The sequence below is a fragment of the Medicago sativa genome, chromosome 8, assembly GCF_051527215.1.
Source record: "Medicago sativa cultivar Bolivia chromosome 8, Bolivia_mono, whole genome shotgun sequence".
NCBI classification, from domain to species: Eukaryota; Viridiplantae; Streptophyta; class Magnoliopsida; order Fabales; family Fabaceae; genus Medicago; species Medicago sativa.
The window spans coordinates 76,193,423-76,215,223 of NC_140756.1; the positions used below are offsets into that span (position 1 = coordinate 76,193,423).

At 33.1% G+C, this 21,801-nt stretch overlaps 3 protein-coding genes across 3 annotated transcripts; all 3 read right to left on the bottom strand.

The window, feature by feature from the left end:
- Positions 1-104: 104 nt before the first annotated feature.
- LOC146901627 (uncharacterized) lies at positions 105-9,493 on the bottom strand. The gene is made up of 12 exons (XM_085735962.1): positions 9,190-9,493; positions 8,941-9,069; positions 8,652-8,846; positions 7,226-7,273; positions 7,022-7,150; positions 5,280-5,404; positions 4,548-4,658; positions 3,366-3,474; positions 3,025-3,143; positions 1,695-1,848; positions 922-1,066; positions 105-492 (listed from the first exon to the last, which is right to left on the bottom strand). Exons 1-12 carry the CDS (start codon positions 9,310-9,312, stop codon positions 428-430), a joined length of 1,452 nt encoding a protein of 483 aa, XP_085592088.1. The 5' UTR covers positions 9,313-9,493; the 3' UTR covers positions 105-427.
- Positions 9,494-14,073: 4,580 nt separating this feature from the next.
- Positions 14,074-17,803, bottom strand: LOC146901628 (26S proteasome regulatory subunit Rpn7). The gene is made up of 8 exons (XM_085735963.1): positions 17,615-17,803; positions 17,422-17,536; positions 15,627-15,717; positions 15,396-15,541; positions 15,083-15,302; positions 14,865-14,973; positions 14,547-14,715; positions 14,074-14,446 (listed from the first exon to the last, which is right to left on the bottom strand). Exons 1-8 carry the CDS (start codon positions 17,751-17,753, stop codon positions 14,272-14,274), a joined length of 1,164 nt encoding a protein of 387 aa, XP_085592089.1. The 5' UTR covers positions 17,754-17,803; the 3' UTR covers positions 14,074-14,271.
- A 2,097-nt stretch (positions 17,804-19,900) lies between these two features.
- Positions 19,901-21,801, bottom strand: LOC146901629 (uncharacterized). The gene is made up of 2 exons (XM_085735966.1): positions 21,340-21,801; positions 19,901-20,396 (listed from the first exon to the last, which is right to left on the bottom strand). Exons 1-2 carry the CDS (start codon positions 21,666-21,668, stop codon positions 20,270-20,272), a joined length of 456 nt encoding a protein of 151 aa, XP_085592092.1. The 5' UTR covers positions 21,669-21,801; the 3' UTR covers positions 19,901-20,269.

Consider the following 21,801-nt stretch of genomic DNA (forward strand, 5'->3'; position numbering starts at 1 on the left):
GAGTAATTTTGTTAGTGGGAGGAGTTTGCTTATAGACTGTATCGGACACTTTGTTTTAATCAGTTCCTTTTGAGTAATTGACATGTAAAAAGAAGAACAATACCTTTTGAGATAGTACTCAACTTAATAATACGAAAGTTCATGTTGCGGTCATGTTGCGGACTGAAATATACAGACGGCAAAATTTCAAATGATGGTAATGCAATTGGTCTTGTCTAAAAACACCTCAAGTGTAATCCCCAAAACATTTTAAATTTCCAGAAACTAATCACGGACACACCAAAACACCTATACTTGTGATTGCCTCGCCATCAATGTCAAATTTACATGCCATATTGAAGATGAATTTACATTTCTTCAATGCCACACAAAATTTACCGGTCAATCAACGAATTAACCGAATGCAGATTGATCCATACCTACCTATTTAGTCTCTCCAAAATAATGTTTTTACTATACCATGGATTATACCTCTGTGCTTAACATGTTTACCTGTGAAAATGACAAGTGAGCTCGGAATTAGATATAGCTAGTTTAGTAGAAAAGGGAGATATCATAATAAGAAATAGTTACACCAGAGATTATACAAATAACATATACATAATAAGAAATAGAAAACATGGGACGCATTCCAATTTGAAATGGCAATAGATATTATACAAATATTTGTCATAAAAAAAAGATATTATACAAATATTGGCTTAAATAACTTTTTAAATTCAGTAGTATATACCTTTTGGTCTATGTTTGGATTTTAGTTTATATTATATTTGTTGATGTTAAAACTAGTCCTTATATAGTCCATATATATTTTCAGATTGAAATCAATATGGTTCACATGCTAAATTGAATAATTCCAACATGGATAACATGGATAATATTACTTCGAATTTCCATTTTAAGCAAGAGTTACAGTGGCACCTTTAAATCTGCCAGCTTGAGACAGAGCTTCTTCAGCAATGGGTCTCCACTGTTCCGCACAAGAATAATTGATTCCAAGTCCAACACTAAGTCCCCTCAGTAGATGCACTGTCCGAAGTATAGAAAACAGTTCTTCTGGAAAAGCCTACCATAACCAGGCACAGGAATATATATTTAGTGAGAAAAAGGTATCGGCATAAAATATTAACAAGTTATTTCCTGCTTGTTCCATGACTATAAATATTGTTTATATGTATACATCAATCGGCGTGGCCTTATTTAAAAACACTAATTTGTGTGAACAAATTTCCATCTACTAATCTGTTAATGAGTTATAAATGAAGGTCTGCCAGTGCCACAAAACTCAGATAAAAGAGACAAGAATTTTCATATTTTAGCTAGTGTGAAATTCAAAAGTGCAATATTACGCAACACAGAAAAACACAGATTCGCCAAAAAAGAATCAATGAAATTTACAAATCCCTTAAAAACAACAATTTTCATTCCCCCTTAGTTTCCTTGGGTTAACTTCTATGCATATCTTCTCAATCAAGTGATTTTAACTTCAATGTGCAACAAAATGACCTGGCAAATTTTTACTGTCCTATCCCCTATCCCCTGATTATAAAACCAAATTGTTCTTACTTCTTACAATAAAAACTTCAACTAATATAGATTAAGCAGCATGTTTAATAGCTAATGTCCGTGTCACATCAAGGATGTGTAATCTTTGGGAACAAACATGGCGTCGATATTTCTACTCTAGAATGTACCTGAACAGCAATTTTTTTAATTGAAGATTCTTCTGAAAACGGTTGCAGCATTTTTACACCAGGAGGTAATTTTGTATCAAACATTGTCTGTGCCAGCTTAAGCATTTCTTGTTGCTCATTTTCACATTTGCTTAACGTATCTATACCAAGCTCCCTGCAAAATAAGATTAAAAGTAGTTAGTTAATTGCGTTTGAATATAGCCATTAGCCACCGATCAGCTATCATTCTCAATTTGAAATTATGACTTTAAGAAGTCAACTTTCCTTCAATGAAGTCCATGTTTCACATAATCTAAGTTGATTTAGCAGTTATCCCTATGGTGAAATATTAATATCTATATATATAGTGATGGTAACAATGAAAGAAGACAAATTTAGCTTTAGGAAGGTCATTGACAAAGGCATATACTATGAACATAAGATTTTGCGACTAATGTTTACGGTACAATTCAATCAGGATTTTATATTAATATAGGGCTTGTGCCTTCAACTTTAGGGAAGATAAATTGAGAAGACCATCAAATTTAGTATTAATTGTGAAGGATTAAGTAAATAATATTTTTCATATTTCCAGCATTCCCTTTATGTTAAGAACCTTACTTTTGGTATATGGAAAGAATTCCCAAAACTGGGCAGAAATGAATAAATAAGAGAATGATTCTAACTAGAATAAAGATTGATAAACAAAATTGAGAAAAGAAGAATTTGAATATCTTTCTGTTACTGTCAATTGAATGGGATAATAGGGTTGAAAGAGAAGATACAAAAGGAAGATGATAACCTTGCACTCAAGGCTACCCCAAAGGAGCACTCTCCTTTCGCACTAGAGCATTCTCTAGTCACTAAATTTAATTATTCAAAGCCATCCTCCCCTCTACCAATTGAAGGCTATTTAATGACTTTCTGAGAATAATCAAAATGAAAATAACAACTGTTAACAACTACCAAACCAACTTATCAACTTACTAACTTCTACTAACCAGCTCTTAGCCACTCCAATAGACCTATATTCTATATCCTAACACTTTATCTTTTCTCCCCTACCATCATATCTATATTTCTGTTTCTTCTTACTTCGGACATCAATCATATTCTACATAAACTATTTCCTCCTCGCTTTCATTATTTATTCCCAGCAAAATCTTCTTACTTCGGACATCAATCATATTCTACATCAACTATTTCCTCCTCGCTTCCATTATTTATTCCCAGCAAAATAACTAGTGCAGTTTGTAACTTGGCAGTAGTGAAGTTATTTATTTCTGTTATTATTTTCCACAAATATAAGAGAAGCAGCATTTGATATCCAAGAGTATGAGAATAACAGTACCTATAGCTCTCTGAAGCTCTCGCTGGATCACCGTCAGCAATTGCAAGAACGAGATTAGCATAACCAAGCCTCAATTGCTCCGGGAGATCTTTCACCTGTCCATAATCTAGCAAGGCAACCTGACTCCAGGAAAAATACAAATATTAGGGTGGTTAAAAGTTAAAAATTATATTAGGCATCAATATCTAGAACTAAACATCAATGTTCTTTCTACCCCTAAGTCATTTCCATATGTGATTCCTCTTGATTAAAACACCGATTTAATAAACAATAGGATACTCGTCCATAGAGAGATGAAATAACACTGAAGGAAATGAAAAGAAATATAAGTGATGACTTGCCTCTGATCCTTTACAAATCAGGATATTTCCTGGATGAGGATCCGCGTGGAAGAACCCACTTTTCAAAATCATTTGACCATATGCTAGAGTCAAACTTTGAAGAATTTTCCTGCAGGCCCATAAGAATGTTAACGGTGTAATATACTTGAAACTACATACATAAGTATGGAAAACAATCTTTGTAATGAATCTTTCAGAAAAGGCTGGTGTTACTGTAATTAAACTCAACTGTCCACTTTATATTACATAAATCTATGACATTGCCCGAAGTTATTTAGGTATGCAATCAAATTTATAGAAAGATGAATGAACACCAAGATTCATCACATTTGTTTTAGTCATACCACTTGTTGATTGGAGAATCATCGTCAGAAGCATAACATATTTTTTATTTGTAGTTTACACCAAATTTATAGTTTAAATGTATAGATTATGTTGACGTTGTGGGTTTTAGATAAGAGGATGAGAGAAATAATTGGAGCTTTTCAGATTATTGGTAGTAAATTGATACTAACTTGGTAGTAGCTTGATGCAAAAGGCCGAACACAAACCACTATTTATAGAGATACAAATCTCCAAATCCTAAGAAAATAGAGAAATTGGGAAACAAGTCATAATACTACCTAAGTAATAAAAATCAATCCTAGGAGATAACCTAAGATTACAAAGTAATCCTACGAGATAAACCAAGATACTCAAAATATAAAGATATTATAAGATACTTCATAATATTCTAACACTCTCCCTCAAGCTAAAGCTTACTAAGCTTTAAGAAAATGGGGTTACTTCCATGTATAGGCGCAGAGTGTGCTTTACTAGCACCAATCAACTTTCCATGACATAACTGACTAACTTGCTGATGGGGAGAATAAAAGTGAAGCTAGTTGTGCAATGAAATTAAAATAAGTTAAAGATAGTGTTGAGAGAAAATGGGTAAAAGATATGGGCAGAGGAGGAGAGTAAGAAAGTGATTGGAATTAGGAAGAAAGGAAATAGAAGTTAAACTACATGAAAGAAGGTAATGAAGAAAACAACGAATGAATAAGTTTACTTTGATGATTCAAAATAGACAAGAAAACTACAAGCAAATATCATAAGTCAGAGTACTGGACATGTATAAGTTATTAACCAAAACATAAGTAGGGTGTACAGGACTGCTTTCAAGATAGGTCAGGAGCTTACTGCTTTGCGGCAGCTGCAACCTTACCATGAGGATCTATGCCTCTCTTCGCTATTTCATCACCAAGGTTCATTATTGGAATCCCGTCAATATATTCCATAACTAGGACCTTTCTGTACAATTAAAGAAGCCCATCATTAGTAAAAATATCTCATTACAATGAAATACAAGTGAACCAATGCATCTGAATAAAGACTTAAACAAACGAATACATAAAAAACATTTGTACATTTATTGGCCATTTGACCAAGATTTCTTGTGTAACATAAAAAGACTGTTTCAGCACTGAATTTATTTTTTTCATTGTTTTCAATTCAACCTTGTTTTTATCAATAAAGGCCTTTCGTAACATATAGTATAGCGGTTGGCATAGAGAGCTCAAAAGATAATAATGACATGCTAGATTCACAACATATACTTATAGATCCTGATAACAGCTATGCGCACAAGCTTATAGTGCATCCCCATTCACACTTTTTAATTATTTTACTGTTAATATATTGTCCAAAACCCTAAATATCTAACTGCAAAAATAGTAAGCAAAGAAATAAAATGCATGGAATAAGAAATTAGTAATGCTAAGACCAACTTTCATTTAACATGTCATTTTAGAGACAAGCTTATTCCGAGTAGAATAAATAAATTGTTGACACTCTGAAAATAATAAAGTTAAGCATTCTAGTACATTATTAATATTATTATCTACAGAATATGTAAGATGATTTGGTGAATACCTAGTAACCATATCACGTATAACTCTTGGCACCAAAACAGGAGCCCTTCTGTTTATTTTATACAAGAACTTTCTAATCTTTTCCATTGCACTGGCCTCCCTCATGAAGTCAAATTCATATCCAATCTACAATAATTATCATGTAGAAGTTCAGAACTAGTCATGGTAGATTGCTGGAAGAACCACAATATTAACATGACCATGAAGCAATAACCATAGAAAAGAAGCACAATGATTTAATCTTAATTTTAAGACGATAAACTAAAGGGTAGCAAAGGGTTTTAGGTCAGTTTTATTTACTCACTCAAGAATCAAATTGCTGTCATAAACAGATAAAGGACTTTAGTCCATTAGTTTAAACATGATTTACATGTTTATTTTTTGACAACATCATGATTTACATGTTAATTAAAGAGAAGTTTGCTCTTTATCTAGAAAAAAGAGGAGCTTGCTGTGATTTTTTTTTTTTTTAAAATAAGTGGTGAATTGTATTTTTACAAAAAAAAAAATATGTAATAAAACTGACCTGCTAGAGCCTAAATTGTTTTTCCTTCCAAAAAATTCATTAGCAAGACAATGTAATAAAAAAAAAAATATATGCAAGCAATATTTTCGTAGAGTTAGGCCAGGTTGAGGTTCAAATTACACTCAATAATTAAACAAACATTCGCACAGGCACTACAATCACCTCAAACAAACATTAAGTTGAGATTCAGTCATAAAATGCTCCAATATATATTTTAAAATGATTAGACCCTCCAGACAATCAAACCCACAAAAGGACCAAATGTTAACCGCCCAAGTAGCCATAGGGCATGGACCTATGTTTGGTAAAGTTCATGTGCAATGTATGAGAGCAACGTGGCCAAAAGGGGAGGACAAAGAATACCTGGGAGATAGGGGGAAGTGAGAAGTCATTTATACATGTATGCAGAAAAAGTGGGAAGTAATATAGGGGGAAGTTCTGTTAGGGACTTAGGGTAAGGGTGATGAACATTATTACTTTTGTTATATCAGAGGGGCTCCTATATTTATAAAATTTAGGCTAGGGGTGGTTCCTCTTTATCGGAGTATCATCCATTCTTTCATCACCATACTCGAATAATACAACACAGTTTACTTTTTCCCTTCTTTTTTTTACCGTGAGTGAAATTAAGTGTAATGCATCCTGTCTCTGGAGAAAAAGGGTTTAATGTGACTCATCGAAATAGAAAGCACGAGAAACAAAATGAATTTGAAAGCACAAGAAACAAATCGGATACTATTGGCAAGATATGTTGGTAACTTAGTCCACTTGATCGTATATATTATTCATTTTAATCCACATCATGTTTCTAGTATGAATCAAATAAAAAAACTCATATGTCATACACTTCACAAGTAAAGTTACATACTCCCCCCGGTCACTATTATAAGCAAAAAACTACTTTTTAGGTTCATTGAATGAGGGATGTATGTGGTCATTAATATAGACCACATACATCATTTATTCAATGAACCTAAAAAGTAGTTTTTTGCTTATAATAGTGACCGGAGTAGTAAATAGTACAGTTTGTTTCTAATAGGAAATACTACACTAATCTGCAAATGAAAAACAAATCCAATAATGTGTTCCTTCTTTGATTAACATGCTATCGCCTATCAGTAAACAAACCCACAAAACAGGGAGGAAGGAAATAAGTGGGAATCAAATAATCTGATACATGACGTGTATAAGAAATATTGCAATGAAATAATTTACACCTGTGTTTCCATTTCCTTTGTCACCGAATATAGATCAAATTTGATATCTGTTTTTTGCATGTACAAAGCAAAAGCTTGCAAGTTACGTATATCTGTCATCATCAGATCCTGAACTCCAGGATGCTGAACCTGTTGCATGCAAAGTAAATCAGAATCAGAAGTTGACTATGCCATGCATTCATAAGATTTGTCTACTTCAATTACCTTGACAACAACATCACTTTTGTCACCTTTCAGTCTTGCTTTATGAACCTATTACAAAAGACATATCAGTTACATGGTACCAAATCTTAAAAAGATTTATGACTGTAACACAAACACTTTACTAAGTAATCACCCTCGTGTGGATTTATATGTCATGTAAACATGAATATGAACCCCAAGAAACAAAACGTTTTCAATACTAGTTCTATTAAGAAAACAGATCTACGCTGCTAAAAATCAATATTGGGCATTGGAAATGTAAAACCTGTTAAAATTTTGAAACACAATTGTTCATGCAAAATTCAGCTAATTAACATGTTCAAAATTACCCAGCCACCGATTAGAGTGAATAGCATTGGAAATAAATAGAAATTTAAATAAAAAAAAGAACACGAAGGTGTGAAAATAGCACACATAGCAGGACTTGTTTAATATCCCACACAACCAAATTGTCACCCTTGATTAACATAAATTAAGCACTTAAAAGTAAATGCGCAGAGATAGACAGCACAGTAGATGCTTACTAACCAAGCTTCACTTCAAAAGAGTGCATATACAACATATATATGAATGTATAGAAGAACAATCTAAGAACTGTTGCATATGCATCAGCCACTATATCATATGATAGTGAATTGTGACCATGGCCCCGTGCTATTCTCCGATTGCCTTAACCGAGCCACCGATACCCCCAACTTCACCAGTCCACCCATTCAAATATACCTCAGTTATTACCCTCCCAATCATCACACAGCTCTATGATTTTTTTTTTTTTGGCTACACACCAGCTCTATGGCTGATCTACTTGAATTTTACTAAAAGTACTTTGGAAAATCCGGTAGCCACTCAACCCCGATCAAATACCACCCATGACAAACAACCAACAAACAACAAAGATGTCAGTCTAGAATAAACAGGTTATCTTCGGACACTGCAACAGAAAATATCACTTAACATTATTGCAAGTCACACAGGTAGGTGAGCACCACAAACCCCGTTCCCAAAGGTGTTACCATTCATTCCCCCTCTATTATTTTCAATTATGTATCTCCTTTTGGTCCAAATACTATAAGCTCCTCAGCTACACAATAACTTGAGTGTTAAATTGGCCTACGAAGTAGAACCAGCCACTCTGTATACTAGCTGAGTTAAATAGCATAGTCAAGATTGAAGTGTGTCCGGGGATTGGTGTCCGACACATGTGGTTACGGTCAATTATTTCTATTTTTTTCAAATTATTACTAGTGTCGATGTTTCAGTGTTGTGTTTGGTCTTCGATGTCTGGTGTCTGAGTTAGTGCTTCGTAATATAATAAACCCTCCGGTAAACTTAAATTGTTATCCTCAACTAGTGTCATAACATATCACTGTAAGATGCATAAACAAAAGTACTTGAGGGATAAGAAATAAACAAGATTGAAACAAACCTGAGCAATTGAAGCGGAACCAAGAGGCTCAACATCAAATCTATCAAACACATCATCAATACTCATTCCAAGCTCGTTCTCAAGCACAAGTTTAACAGTGTGATAAGAAGTTGGTGGAGCTTGATCACAGAGCGTAACCAGCCTTTTCACCCATGCAGCAGGTGCCAAATCCGGCTTCCCAATAATTTGCGCAATCTGAATACAAAAATCAACAACACTAGTTCAGAAAATGCAATCCATAAGATAAAATTGAAAACGAAAAAAGCAATTAAATTAAAAATTAAAAAACCTTGAGGAAGAAACCACCAAGGTCAGAGCACATAGAGAAAATCTTATCGGCAGCAAGCTCATGCTGTCTTTCCCACATTGCTTCTTGCTTCTGTGCATCTTTCACAAAATTAACTCTCAATTGAAAAACCTGCAATTCGTGAAAATGAGGCAAATTCAATTATTGAATTGAAGCATGCATAGTTAATTAATGTAGCAATTTGGTTAGAGAGAGAGAGAGAGAGAGAGAGAGAGAGAGAGAGAGAGGAACCTTGTATCCGGTGTAAATATCAATTGCTCGAACCCAGAACTGAAAGGAACGTTGAATAGGACGAAACTGAACGGAGAGTTTCTGTTTTATGTCGTTGAGATCAACGACGATAGGGGGCAACATAACTGAATTAACTACACTACACTGAAATAGCTCATATTATATTGTGCTTAGAACTTAGAAGTAACGTTTTCAAAAGTGTGGCGCACAAGCCATGTTGCGATTTTCACTTGCACTTTAATTTCTGCGTTTTGGGGACCTCACAACCATAGTTGGCCAAACTTCATTCTTTTGGATTTTGGATAACTTGTCTATGTTCCTTCTCACTTTTTTTTTTACTCATTTCTCGCCTCTTTTTTACTCAATATGACTAATTTAAGAATTTTGGTTTTGAGTTTTGTTTGTTTGTTTTACTAGACTCTAACCCGTACGATGTACGGGTTTTGTAGAGTTTCTTATATAAGCATCAAAGTGACTATATTATTAATTTTAGAGTTACATTCAAAGGAATAGAAACAATGAAACTAAGTGATGTTTGAGAGTGATCGACATGCAAAATCTCAAAAAAAAAAAATTATAACATTAGTTTGCATCAACAGAAATGAACATGGAATAAAAGTCATAAATTAAATTATGTGAAATTAATCAAACATGAAAATAAACACAATAAAAATGAGTGTTAGTGGCTTAAAAAAGGCCTTTAAGATTACATATCCATTTTAGAAGCAACTATATTTCAATAAAAATGTTAGTGGTCTAGTGGTAAAAGCTCTAAGGTGTTGTTATGGGTAGTTGGTTCAATTCCTTGCAAAACAATTTTTAAAAAAAATATATTTAGACCCGTCAAAAAGGGCGGGATTAGGGTTAATTAAGATTGATTCGAGAATATCTAACATTTATATATATATATATATTAAGATATTCGTTCCTTTATAAAAATGAAAAAGATTCGTTAGGATTTTTATAGAATTTTTCAAGCATGTGATAGTTTTTTTTTTGTTTTTTTAAGGAATGTGATAGTTTTTTGTTTCTTTTGTTTTTAGGGAGGTATGTGATAGTTTTATTTTCACGGGATATACCACGTAATAATTTGATTTCTTTTTAATTTAGAAACATATTGATTTACATTATGTCAACGCGTGGAAAGACGGGCATTCAAGCCGTCTTTTCGTTTTTTTTATTACGCTAACACATATAGATTATGAACGATATTTTATATAAAAAAGTTTATATAGATTAAAATTATAAGCATAAATATTTATGAATTTCAAATGTAACAAACAAAATTGTTTAAGGTATAGTTTGAATAACAAAATTCAGCCTAAAATCCTCTATTGTTTATAAATATAGTACAAATATATCATTAATAATTGTAACAAAAAAAATATCATTAATAAGTGTACAACAACTTGTCAAAAAAAAACAGTCTACAGAAACAATAGATATATACAAACGATGACAAAACAGTCTACAGAAACAATAGATATATACAAACGATGACACAACAGGATATGAATAAAAAGCTTATCAGCGAGGAGAAATATTAGGGATTGCTGCATTTTAGAAGGAATTTGTTAGTTTAAATTGGTGTGCTGCATTTTAGATGGAATTTGTTAGGTTAAATTGCTGCTAATCTAATGCAGAATTTTAGAGGGAAATTATTAGGTTAAGTTGCTGCAGACCTAATAAAATTAATAAATAAGGATAAAAAAAGGCATGAAATTGGTGGGCATGAAATTGGTGCGATGCATTTTCTTAGATGGAATTTGTTATGTTAAATAATTGCAAACCTAAAAGTGTAGAAAATATTTGATTCAAAAAAAAAAGGAGGATAGGAATGAAATTTGTTAGGTTAAAAAATAAGGATTCGGCTGGCCAAAATTATAGCAAACTTGATAAAAAAATTTGGCTGGCATTAAGTAAGATGATCAATGGCTAAAATTGAATGGCGCCTAAATGTGCAAGATCCAATGGCTCAAAAAAGTGGAGGGAAAAATGGGGGGAAAATATTAGGGCAACAATAGCTTGAGGGGTTAAGCTTTAGTAAGTTAGGGTAGAAAATATTTGCTTCATAAAAAAAAAGAGGCAAGAGGATAGGAATAAAATTGGTGCGATGCATTATTTTAGATGGAATTTGTTATGTTAAATAATTGCAAACCTAAAAGTGTAGAAAATATTTGATTAAAAAAAAAGGAGGATAGGAATGAAATTTGTTAGGTTAAAAAATAAGGATTCGGCTGGCCAAAATTATAGCAAACTTGATAACAAAATTCGGCTGACATTAAGTAAGATGATCAATGGCTAAAATTGAATGGCGCCTAAATGTGCAAGATCCAATGGCTCAGCAAAGTGGAGGGAAAAATGTGGGGAAAATATTAGGGCAACAATAGCTTGAGGGGTTAAGCTTTAGTAAGTTAGGGTAGAAAATATTTGCTTCATAAAAAAAAAAGGCAAGAGGATAGGAATAAAATTGGTGCGATGCATTTTTTTAGATGGAATTTGTTATGTTAAATAATTGCAAACCTAAAAGTGTAGAAAATATTTGATTCAAAAAAAAAAAAAAAGGAGGATATGAATGAAGTTTGTTAGGTTAAAAAATAAGGATTCGGTTGGCCAAAATTATAGCAAACTTGATAACAAAATTCGGCTGGCATTAAGTAAGATGATCAATGGCTAAAATTGAATGGCGCTTAAATGTGCAAGATCCAATGGCTCAGAAAAGTGGAGGGAAAAATGGGGTAAAATATTAGGGCAACAATAGCTTGAAGGGTTAAGCTTTAGTAATTAAGATAAGATAGATATGAAATAGTTGTTTCGGAAAACAGAAGAGATAAATATGAAATAGTTGTTTCGGAAAAATAGGGCTATAGATAAATATGAAATAGTTGTTTCGGAAAATAGAAGAGATAAATATGAAATATGATCAATGGCTAAAATTGAATGGCACCTAAATGTGCAAGATCCAATGGCTCAGAAAAGTGGAGGGAAAAATGGGGGGAAAATATTAGGGTTAGGGTTAGCTTCAGGGGTTAAGCTTTAGTAAATAAGATAAATAAAACTCCTTTTAAATTATCCTTTTTATTAACTTTTTTTTTATATAATAATACTTCTATTTTTTAATATTAGAAGGATAACTTTATTATCTAGTCTAGTTTATGAAAATTGGTTAAAAGAGTACAAGAAATAAGACAGTGATTAGTGCAATATGAAACTAATAGTTATATGGATACTTTTGAAAAACTAATACACATCGATAGATTTACTACTACAACAGTTAGATTAGCCTTTTTTTTTCTTTCTTAGATTAACCTTCTTGATATACTCTCTCTGTCCCAAATTATAAGAAGAAAAAAAATCACACTTATTAAAAAAACTAAAACATAAGAATTTGGAGTATAGTTTTTTGTGTTTTCATTGGAAATTTTTTTATAGGAAGATGTAAAAACAATTTTCATTGTCTATTGGTTATGGAAAAAATTAAAGAGAGAGAAAATTGAATATAATTTGCATTTAATTTTATGAGAATAAACAAAAGTTTTTCTTGGAAAAGAGATTTAAAAAAAAAAAAATTAAATAGGATAAAAGTTTGTCTTTTTTGCTTATATTTTGGGACAAAGAAAATGAGTTTTTTTTGCTTATATTATTGGACGGGGGAGTACTCTTATAAGAGTCTACTTTTGACCATATTCTAACACGTAGATTCATAAAATTTTGATTGGAGTTGAAATAAATAAAGGTGATTTTATATTGGATACATTTATGTGCAAAATAGGGGTAAATATGATGTTTACTTTGTAATCTCATTGTCAGTGGCTATACTATCCGTAATTTACTTAAGAGTATGCGTCATTTTTGATGTAATCGATCATTAGGTTGATCATTTATGGATATATCATTCATAGAAACGTAAGTTCCAAGACAGCATCCACATCCATGCCACCCATATGGATGGTATAAATGGGTCTCACGTAATACTTTATATTACTTCACACTTCTCAATTATTTAAACCACTCAACTACATTTTCTAAATATTCATACCACTCTTCCAAAACTTACAATGGGTCCCACTAATCTTATAATATACTCACAAATTAACTTTCAATTCATTATAATATTATTTAAAGGTGTATGAATTGTGAATTGCTACCGTTGCCAAAGTTTACCATGTATCCATTTTATACCACTCTTACCACATCAAATAGTGGTGTCCTTACTCACAAGCACTGTGGCATCATGGTTGAAAAAGCAACTTAAGCACCTGCCGATATTTATGCTCTTATTTGTACTGCATTTGCTTCCTTCCTTCACAAGGAGGTCTGTTTATTCCAAAAGAAATCTTCCTGCTTTTGGGAAATAAACAAAACTAGACTATCCTCAAGTCAAGACAAGGGAGGACGGAGGCTACAATTTGGAAGATATTTTTAGGTCAAATAGTAACACATGGCAGATGCCATTTTGACCTAGCATGTAAGGACAACACAGCTCTTGCAATCAACACTATTCAAACACAGCAATGCTAGCCGTGAACCGGGTAGCATTTGGGTGACATAAAATTTGATGACATTGGTCAACCACAATGTCACAAGTGACTTTCTTCTCTTTCACAAGGTTTTTTTGGTACACTCGTGACATTGTGGTTGACCAATATCATCAACGTCATGCTATGTCACCCAATTGGATATCCAGCAACAGCAAATAACATCGTAAACATGAAAATTGTGGGCAAAGAAGAGAGGCACCCTGAGATGAATTTAGCGACCAAAGTTGTTTGGAAATCACGCCTCAGCGGCAAGCGAACCCAATGATAAAACAAAAACGACAAACTCAATCATAGCATATCTAATAAGTATGCGCTCAAACACTAAAATTCATCACAAAAATAATTAAACCGTTCAAAAAAATAATTTGAAATTGATTGAGATGATTCGATCAGCTTGGATGTTCATTAATTTGGAAATCAAATGGACTACTGAAATGTCATGCCTCATTCCCCCACCTAGTAAAATGCATTCAACAGATGTCCTTGATACTGTCGGTATCTCTGCCTTTCAATGCAATACACTTTTTAAACATAAAATGGCCTAAAGATCGATCACACGAGACAGTTTCTGGATCCTGTTCAACAAGAAGTCTCCTTGCTTAATGGTTGCTTGGTAAAGAGCATTCTTAGCATCAGGGCGGTTAGTTTCAAGAACGCCTGCAACTTTATCAATCTTACAGTGAAGTTTCCCAGCTGCAATAAAACGTGATAGCTCCCTGGAAACAAATATATGTAATGAGCAGCCTCCCACAACATTGTAATCTAATCAAAATGCTAAAAACGAAAAACCAAGTGATTTGGGATGCATTCACTTACACATCAATAAAATCCACAGATACTCCAAACGCTTTTGCCATGGCTTCAATTGTCACACTCTTGTAAGATTCCAAAAACTGGGAATAAATGACAGTTCTGATCTCTCTCATGTAATACCGGAAGTGTGGATGCAAATAGCGGTCCAACTTAATTTGCTCCGTCAGGCCAGCTGAAATGAATTTCAAAATAAAACAAATATATGAACATAGAAGCAAAAAGATAGGAATGAATTATTTATCAGCACTTGTATTAACTTAGCACAAAGTGTCTCTTGTGATATCACAGAAAATTACTGTGATTCGAACAATGTCTACTCACCAAATGCTGAGAAGAAAGACTTGTATTGACAACCATATAAGGAGTCCAAAAACTCTTTAAGATGTGGAATTTTTTCAATCACTGTCAAGATCTCAGGAGCATCCACTACCTGATGCAAATTAGTCTAGTTAATATTTACTTGCCAAGAAATAACAGAACAACGGTTAAAAGAAAAGATAAATGGTGTAAAGGCGACATAAAAAAAAAAATAGAAGTACCTTTTGTTTTAAGGAAACTCTGTCCAATGTTATTATGCTGGTCAAAACGGTGTAAAATATAAAGGTGTCATAGGGAAAAAGTTCATAGGTAGTAAAGGTTGAGATGGAATCCAAGAACAATGTGGCCGCCTTCTCGAAATTTCGAGTGGACATGCAGTAGAGGCCTTCATACACTTTCAGCCTATTCTTCCTTTCCCAGTCACCACCTTCTTCAAACAAGCTGTCATATGGTGCAAACAGTTAGATAACCCATTCTTAACAGAAAATTATAGCAAAGGATATAACTAGAGATATTTGAGATTCAAAGAATTACCTTTTAGCTTTGTCAATGCTTTTGGAAATGAGATCAAAATCCATGCCAAAGAAACCAAGCTGCAATGTATAGAATACCAGGTCCATCTTCTGCCCAACTGCAACAGTCTTGGTTTCTGTTATCTTGAGATGCTCCAAGGCTTTCTCCTGGTGCATAGAGGACAGTGTTAACTTGATTCCAGCAGCAGAAAGGAAAAGGAAATGAGCAATAAATTATAATAGATATACATACCTTGTCCCCAATCCGGATGAAAAATAAGGATTTTGCCAAGTGAGCCTCACGAACTTCACTCTCACCTAAGTTTTCCTCGGCATCAGCAATCCTAAAATGAGACATTCATATGAGCTATCGTTAGTACAAGGATAATATAATTTGAAATTTTCAAATAATAGTTTGTATCTCGAGGAATTTTGACTTGAAAAAATGCAATTACTATGACACATCTGGTCCAGCCTTTGCATTTTCTATTCTCCCAGTATTCTAGGTTTTGTACTTGTGCTTACTGAGTTGTAATCTTTTCACTGAAACTTACTAATATTTCTTTTTCTATCTTGAAATAGAAGAGCAATATATCCTAGAAAGATTAATGGGTAATTAATAATAACCGCAGAGACAGGCTAAATTTCATCCATCAGGAATTCTAAGTTCAGGCGACAAGTAGATAGAATCACTTTTGAAGATGTGGCTCTCACAGTCACAGCCAAATAGCAAAGCAACGAAGAGGGTTCACTGTAGGACATCTTCAGTCTGGTAGCATCATTGCAGCCTCCTCAAGTGAGGTGGACATTGACTATGGTGCTACTGTGCCTTCTCTGCCAGAGTGAAAATGAAAGTTTTGGTAAACATTATCTCATTTTCATCTGTCAGCTCAAAGGCTGGTGATTTTTCAGGGCACAACGGTCATTGAGCTTAATCTTATTGCAAGTAACACTGTAAATGATTGCAGAATGACAATTTACATGATGCTACATCATTGGAACCATTAAGATATGTATTTATTGATCCTTTTCTTTCTTGGTTGTTTTAATTGTCTATTAAGTAATATTCCTCCAACTATAAGCTTAGTTCTATATGGATGTATGGTGACTTCTCACTATATAAAATACAACTTATTCATCATTTTTAGGTATATGTATACTATTTACATTTATTATCCAAAACTGTTTCTTTCCTTGATTATGGTGATTTCCATGGCATCTACCATTCACTGGGCATGTTTTGAGGCTAGCTATTATGGTGGCCCATAAGCCATTGGTGACATTGGGTATATAGCATGAACTTAATACTACTACAACTACAATTATAATGATAATATTAATGAAAAACCCCAGAATAAGCAAGGGTGACCAGGTCACAATATGTAAAAATAAACTCTGGTAGAAACACTAATTTGATTTAAAAGCACTCTATATATAGTTTAATGATACAAATGTATACACATAATAACACATCTTTTTCCCCCAACAAAGACTCATTATACTCAACTAGTCAACTTTCATATTAAAATCGACATATGATCTGAATGGCATAAATTGTTTTCACAGATAATATTCCGTTCAACTTCAATCAAACTGCTAGAGGGGGAAAACTTAATTCTAGAGATTCTTGAATAGGGAACACGTGGATTCACAACTCCAAACATACTTCTTTAGCAGGAATTCAGCATCTTACTTTGTTTTAGTAAGTTTTGTACATCAAGATAAACTAATCAACTAATCAACGCAGTTTACAATCTCAGTAAATAAAGCGATGAAGATGTTGCGATAATGAGTGTTAACAAACAGCAATCATCATAAAATTGACAATAATTGAAGATCAAAAACCAGTAAAACATTTAAGAACAGAAAAACACTTACCAAATACATTAGTACAATTCAAATAAGCAAATCTCATACAATATAGTTAATTGAAAAAATAAACATCAAAACCCTATTAAATAAATTTTCTTCAATTTAACCTAGTGCATTCAAAATCCAAAATTCACAATTGGGGTTAAACGAAGTAAGAGAGAGAGAAACAAACTAACTTTTCATCAAGCTTCTTGAGCTCATCATCAATTTTAGCACGCATGGAGTCCAAAAGGACACGATCCATATCCAAAACGGAATCAGCAACTAGGGTTTCGTATAAAGGAACCATGTCTGTGAAAAACAAAAGAAAATTAGGGTTTATATAGTGAAGAAAATTAGGGTTTACGGAGAGAGAAGAGGGATAGATACCATGTTCCTTGACGAAATTGAAAACATCTTCTTTGAATCGAACTTTGTCGATGTCTTGAACATCTTGTTGTTTGAGGAGGAAAAGCTTGTCGGCGAGGACAAGTTGTGGCTGCTGAACTTCTTCACCTTCATTTGCCATTGACGCGATGCGATGCAAAAAACCCAAATCTATCACCCACAAGTAAAAGTGCTGGGCAAGACAAGTATCGGAGTTATATATTGAGTAAAAAGGTAACAAAATGTGAACAACTCACATTTAAAATAAAGACTTAAATATTTTTTTTTTTTTAAGGAGACTTAAATAATTTTTTAGTTACTCTAAATATATTAAATTTCATTTTTAATCTTCGTTATTTTTCTACCATAGATTTTGTAAAATTTAAATTTGTTTAATTATCATATGTCAAAAAATTTTTTTAGTGATTTTGTCTGTAATGTTTAAAATATTATAAAAAAAATTCTCTATGTAAAATGAGTTCAAAATATGATTTATAAGTTTATTTTTACTATTTTTATCTTGAATTTTTAAAATATTAAAAATTTCATATTTTATTCATTTCATGTTAAAAAAATTCAATTTTTTATGAAATAAGATTTTATAAGGTTTTGAACATGTATTCAAAAAGTCATTCAAAAATTTAAAAGTTTAACAATATTAAAATATTTCAATTTAACATGGACTAAAACTTCATGCTAAATTTTTTATAAGGACTAAAACATGTCACTTTTTTCGCTTCCCATAATTATGAATTTCTAAAAAATATCATAATTAATTTGTCTTTACTTTAAAAACTCCGAAATTTCATGGTAGGGGTTTTTATGATGTTATAAACATGCCTGCAAAATTGGGAAATAAAATCGCGATTTTACACGTTTTGATAAAAAAATGAAAATAAATCGAGTCGACTTTGCAATTTACAAAATTTCTATGTATTTATTTATAGAGATCTCAGCAAAAAATTCAACTCAATATTCGAGTTTTAAGTTGAGGTTTCTGTTGTTTAAGTTAAGGTTTTTGTTTTTATTGGGACTAAAACATGCCACTTTATACGCTTTCCATAATTATGAATTTCTAAAAGAAATCATAATTAATTTGTCTTAGTTTAAAAACTCAGAAATTTCATGGTAGGGGTTTAAAGTGTAGTTTTGCAAAATCACGATGGTTCACTGTGATTTTGCTGAACTCACCGTGGTTGCTTCAATGGCAGTGTTGCATCCAAAGTTGTTTCACCACAAAAGGTTATCTTCGAAAGAGGAATGCTAACAACACTCATTTATAGAGAGTGTTGCTAACATTACTCTGAATCTTATGCATATACGGGTAACCACACGGAGTTCAAAACACTCAATAAAACCATGAACATAAGGGGAACTTTATTTTCAGGAGTCCTTTCCCCATCATAAGTCGACGACATTCTTTCTCTAAAAAAAAAAATATGTCGACGACATGAAAATCACCATTTTGGACTCAAAAATTATAAGGATCGAGAAATTCGGTACCCCTACTACAAAATAATTTGGGGAATTAGTCACTTTAGTCCCTGAATAGAAAAGGAGTAGTCACTTTAGTCCCTGAATGCAGAGAAATTGCAAAACAGTCCTTGAATGTAGACTTTGTTGGTCAATTTCAAGGACTAAAGTGACTAACAGAGTCTACATTCAGGGACTAAATTGACTAACGGAGTCTGCATTCAGGGACTAAATTGACTAAAAGAGTCTACATTTAGGGACTATTTTGCAATTTATCTGCATTCAGGGACTAAATTGACGACTCCTTTCCTATTCAGGGACTAAAGTGACTAATTCCTCAAAATAATTCACATTCCTCGAAAGTGAAGGTTATCCATCAATTAAGTCAGTCTCTCTATATCATCTATTTGCATAAGAATGTTGAGCTGACATATCGTTTACAACTTGCCAAGTTAGAGCACATTTTGAAAAATTTGTTCCAGTGTTTCAGGTGATCTCTGTTTTACAATCCGAATACATCAAAGTTGATTAACTAAGAGACTAAATTAATTGATGATAACTCAGCTTTACCGTATATGCACACATACGGTCTATTGGCAAAGTGAATACCTATTATGAACATTGTACTCATAACAACGAGTATAAGCAGAATTTAAAAATGGTCCACAAACTGTTGAGATCATAACATAGGACGTAGCTAGTGCCAACGATAAATGAACTAGTATAGCTAGTAAATTCCTACCACATTGTCCTTGTCAATCGAGTGACCAACAATAAGTAGAACCAATAAACAATCCGAGTAAAATACGCCATATAGGAAGTATAGCCTAAAGAAAATATCCATAAAACAAACAATATAAAAGCTAACAGTGCAAACACTAATGGTTTTGCAACATGCAATATTTACAAACAAATGAAGCAGAAAAAATTAGAACAGAGCGAAGGTCTGCACAAGCAACTGAACATCAGTAGCCATCTTTAAAACTAAGTAAGCGATATTTTCCTTTCCTTGATGTGTGTAATTGGAGTAAAGTGAAAGTTATGAGCCAGGGAATTACATCTCAGGGTAGTGAGAGCACCAGCTTCGGACAGAGAAGGACTTTGGCATGGGGAGAACATAGAAGAGAGTCAAATGCTTTTATTCATAAAGTTTCATTCATCTCTGGTTGTTTCTGCATTTAAATTTCAAGAATATGGAACATCAACATCTAAAAGTTCCCAATTATCCTCCTCTTCATCATCATCGTCCTTTTTCTTATTTGGATAATCATATTCATATCTATTCCGTGCAGGAATTTTAGGATATGGCCTCCTGATATCCATGAGAGCAAATTAATAATGGGCAGTGCTTGCCAATAAATACGCAATAGTTTCCTTTTAACACAAATATCAGTTTCATAGCAAAGAAAAAGCTGTGTCGATTTAAAATTAATCCCGATTTACACTCTAGATAGATACCAAGAGTACATTAAAAAAAAAACCTTGAATCGCATCGCACAAAAAGGCACAAAATACAAGTACAACAACAACAACAACAACAACACAAACCAAACATTATCTCACTAAGTGGTGTCAGCTATATGGATCAAACAACGCCGTAATAATCTATCATATCTCTATCCAACTCATGAATCTCTGGATCTTTCTTAATAGTTTCTCTTACAGTTATTCTAAGTCTTCTTCTGCATCTAGTGATTTGACTACTCTTTATATGATCCAACCTCCTTACTTCCAAATCTATAAGTCTTCTCTCTACATTCACAAACTACCTAGCTTAATTTTCACCATCTTTTCTACTATAGGTGCTACCTTAACTCTCTAATGTTGTCATTTCTAATCCTATCCCGTCTAATCTTACCACACATCCAACCTAACATGATCATCTCTACTACACTTAATTTGTTCTTGACCATAAAATACATTTACTAGAAAGAAAAGAAAAAAAATTCAAAACAATAATTATTGGATCAGGATTACTCTAGACAAATCTAATCACAAATAACATTAAGAGTGTAATGGGCATACACCAAAAACTGTCAGTTTTACATTGATACTCAAAGAGAAAACTCTATTTTTTAATTTAATGTCATAACATCAAAGTGAGGCGATGAAACAAAATAATAAGTTTTTTATTGAATGCCGGTGTAAAACTAGTTTACACTGACGTGCATATCTTTTAATTACTAACTGTACGAAATTTCTTTAGATTAATGGAAATTAAGGAAAGTTTATGGAAGACGTAAATAATGGAGTACCGTTTACGGTTTCTTTTAGCAGCTTCTCGGGCTTTCCTTTTGATCTTGTCTTGAGGAGTCTCGAAGAATCTTCGGCGTCGGCATTCTTGAAAAACTCCAGCCTTAATAACCTCTTTTCTGAAGCGATTGATGAGTTTATCTTCGGGTTCGTCGTCTACGATATTGATATGTACGTTGTAACTGGAATATTTGACGGAAAGTGTAGGGTACGCGATTGTTGAAAATGAAACATGGCCAAAATTAGTTGTAGTGAAACCCGAAGAAGATTGTAGTAGTGAGAGTGAGGGTGGGCATGGGTATGTTGCAGGGCGAAGAGACCAAACGGCCATTACGGTTTGCGAGTGAGAAAATTGACCAGTGGAGGAGGAGGGAGAGAATGTTGTGCTGTAGGGTCAGTGTCTCTGTTGTTTGATTTTGTACTGGTTCGTGGTTGTGGGCCTTCAATGTGCTTTCAGAGCACAA

Bases quoted from the DNA above. Each gene is read 5' to 3' on its own strand.
- LOC146901627 (XM_085735962.1), bottom strand. From the start codon at position 9,312: ATGTTGCCCCCTATCGTCGTTGATCTCAACGACATAAAACAGAAACTC. The intron at 9,070-9,189 runs GTTCCTCTCTCT...CACGAATTGCAG, and splicing joins ATATTTACACCGGATACAAG to GTTTTTCAATTGAGAGTTAA. The intron at 1,849-3,024 runs GTACTGTTATTC...CTTATTTTGCAG, and splicing joins AGAGCTTCAGAGAGCTATAG to GGAGCTTGGTATAGATACGT.
- LOC146901628 (XM_085735963.1), bottom strand. From the start codon at position 17,753: ATGGCAAATGAAGGTGAAGAAGTTCAGCAGCCACAACTTGTCCTCGCC. The intron at 15,718-17,421 runs GTTAGTTTGTTT...GTCTCATTTTAG, and splicing joins CTCAAGAAGCTTGATGAAAA to GATTGCTGATGCCGAGGAAA. The intron at 15,303-15,395 runs GTAATTCTTTGA...ACCATATGACAG, and splicing joins AGCATTGACAAAGCTAAAAG to CTTGTTTGAAGAAGGTGGTG.
- LOC146901629 (XM_085735966.1), bottom strand. From the start codon at position 21,668: ATGGCCGTTTGGTCTCTTCGCCCTGCAACATACCCATGCCCACCCTCA. The intron at 20,397-21,339 runs GTACTCCATTAT...CATGGATATCAG, and splicing joins GCTAAAAGAAACCGTAAACG to GAGGCCATATCCTAAAATTC.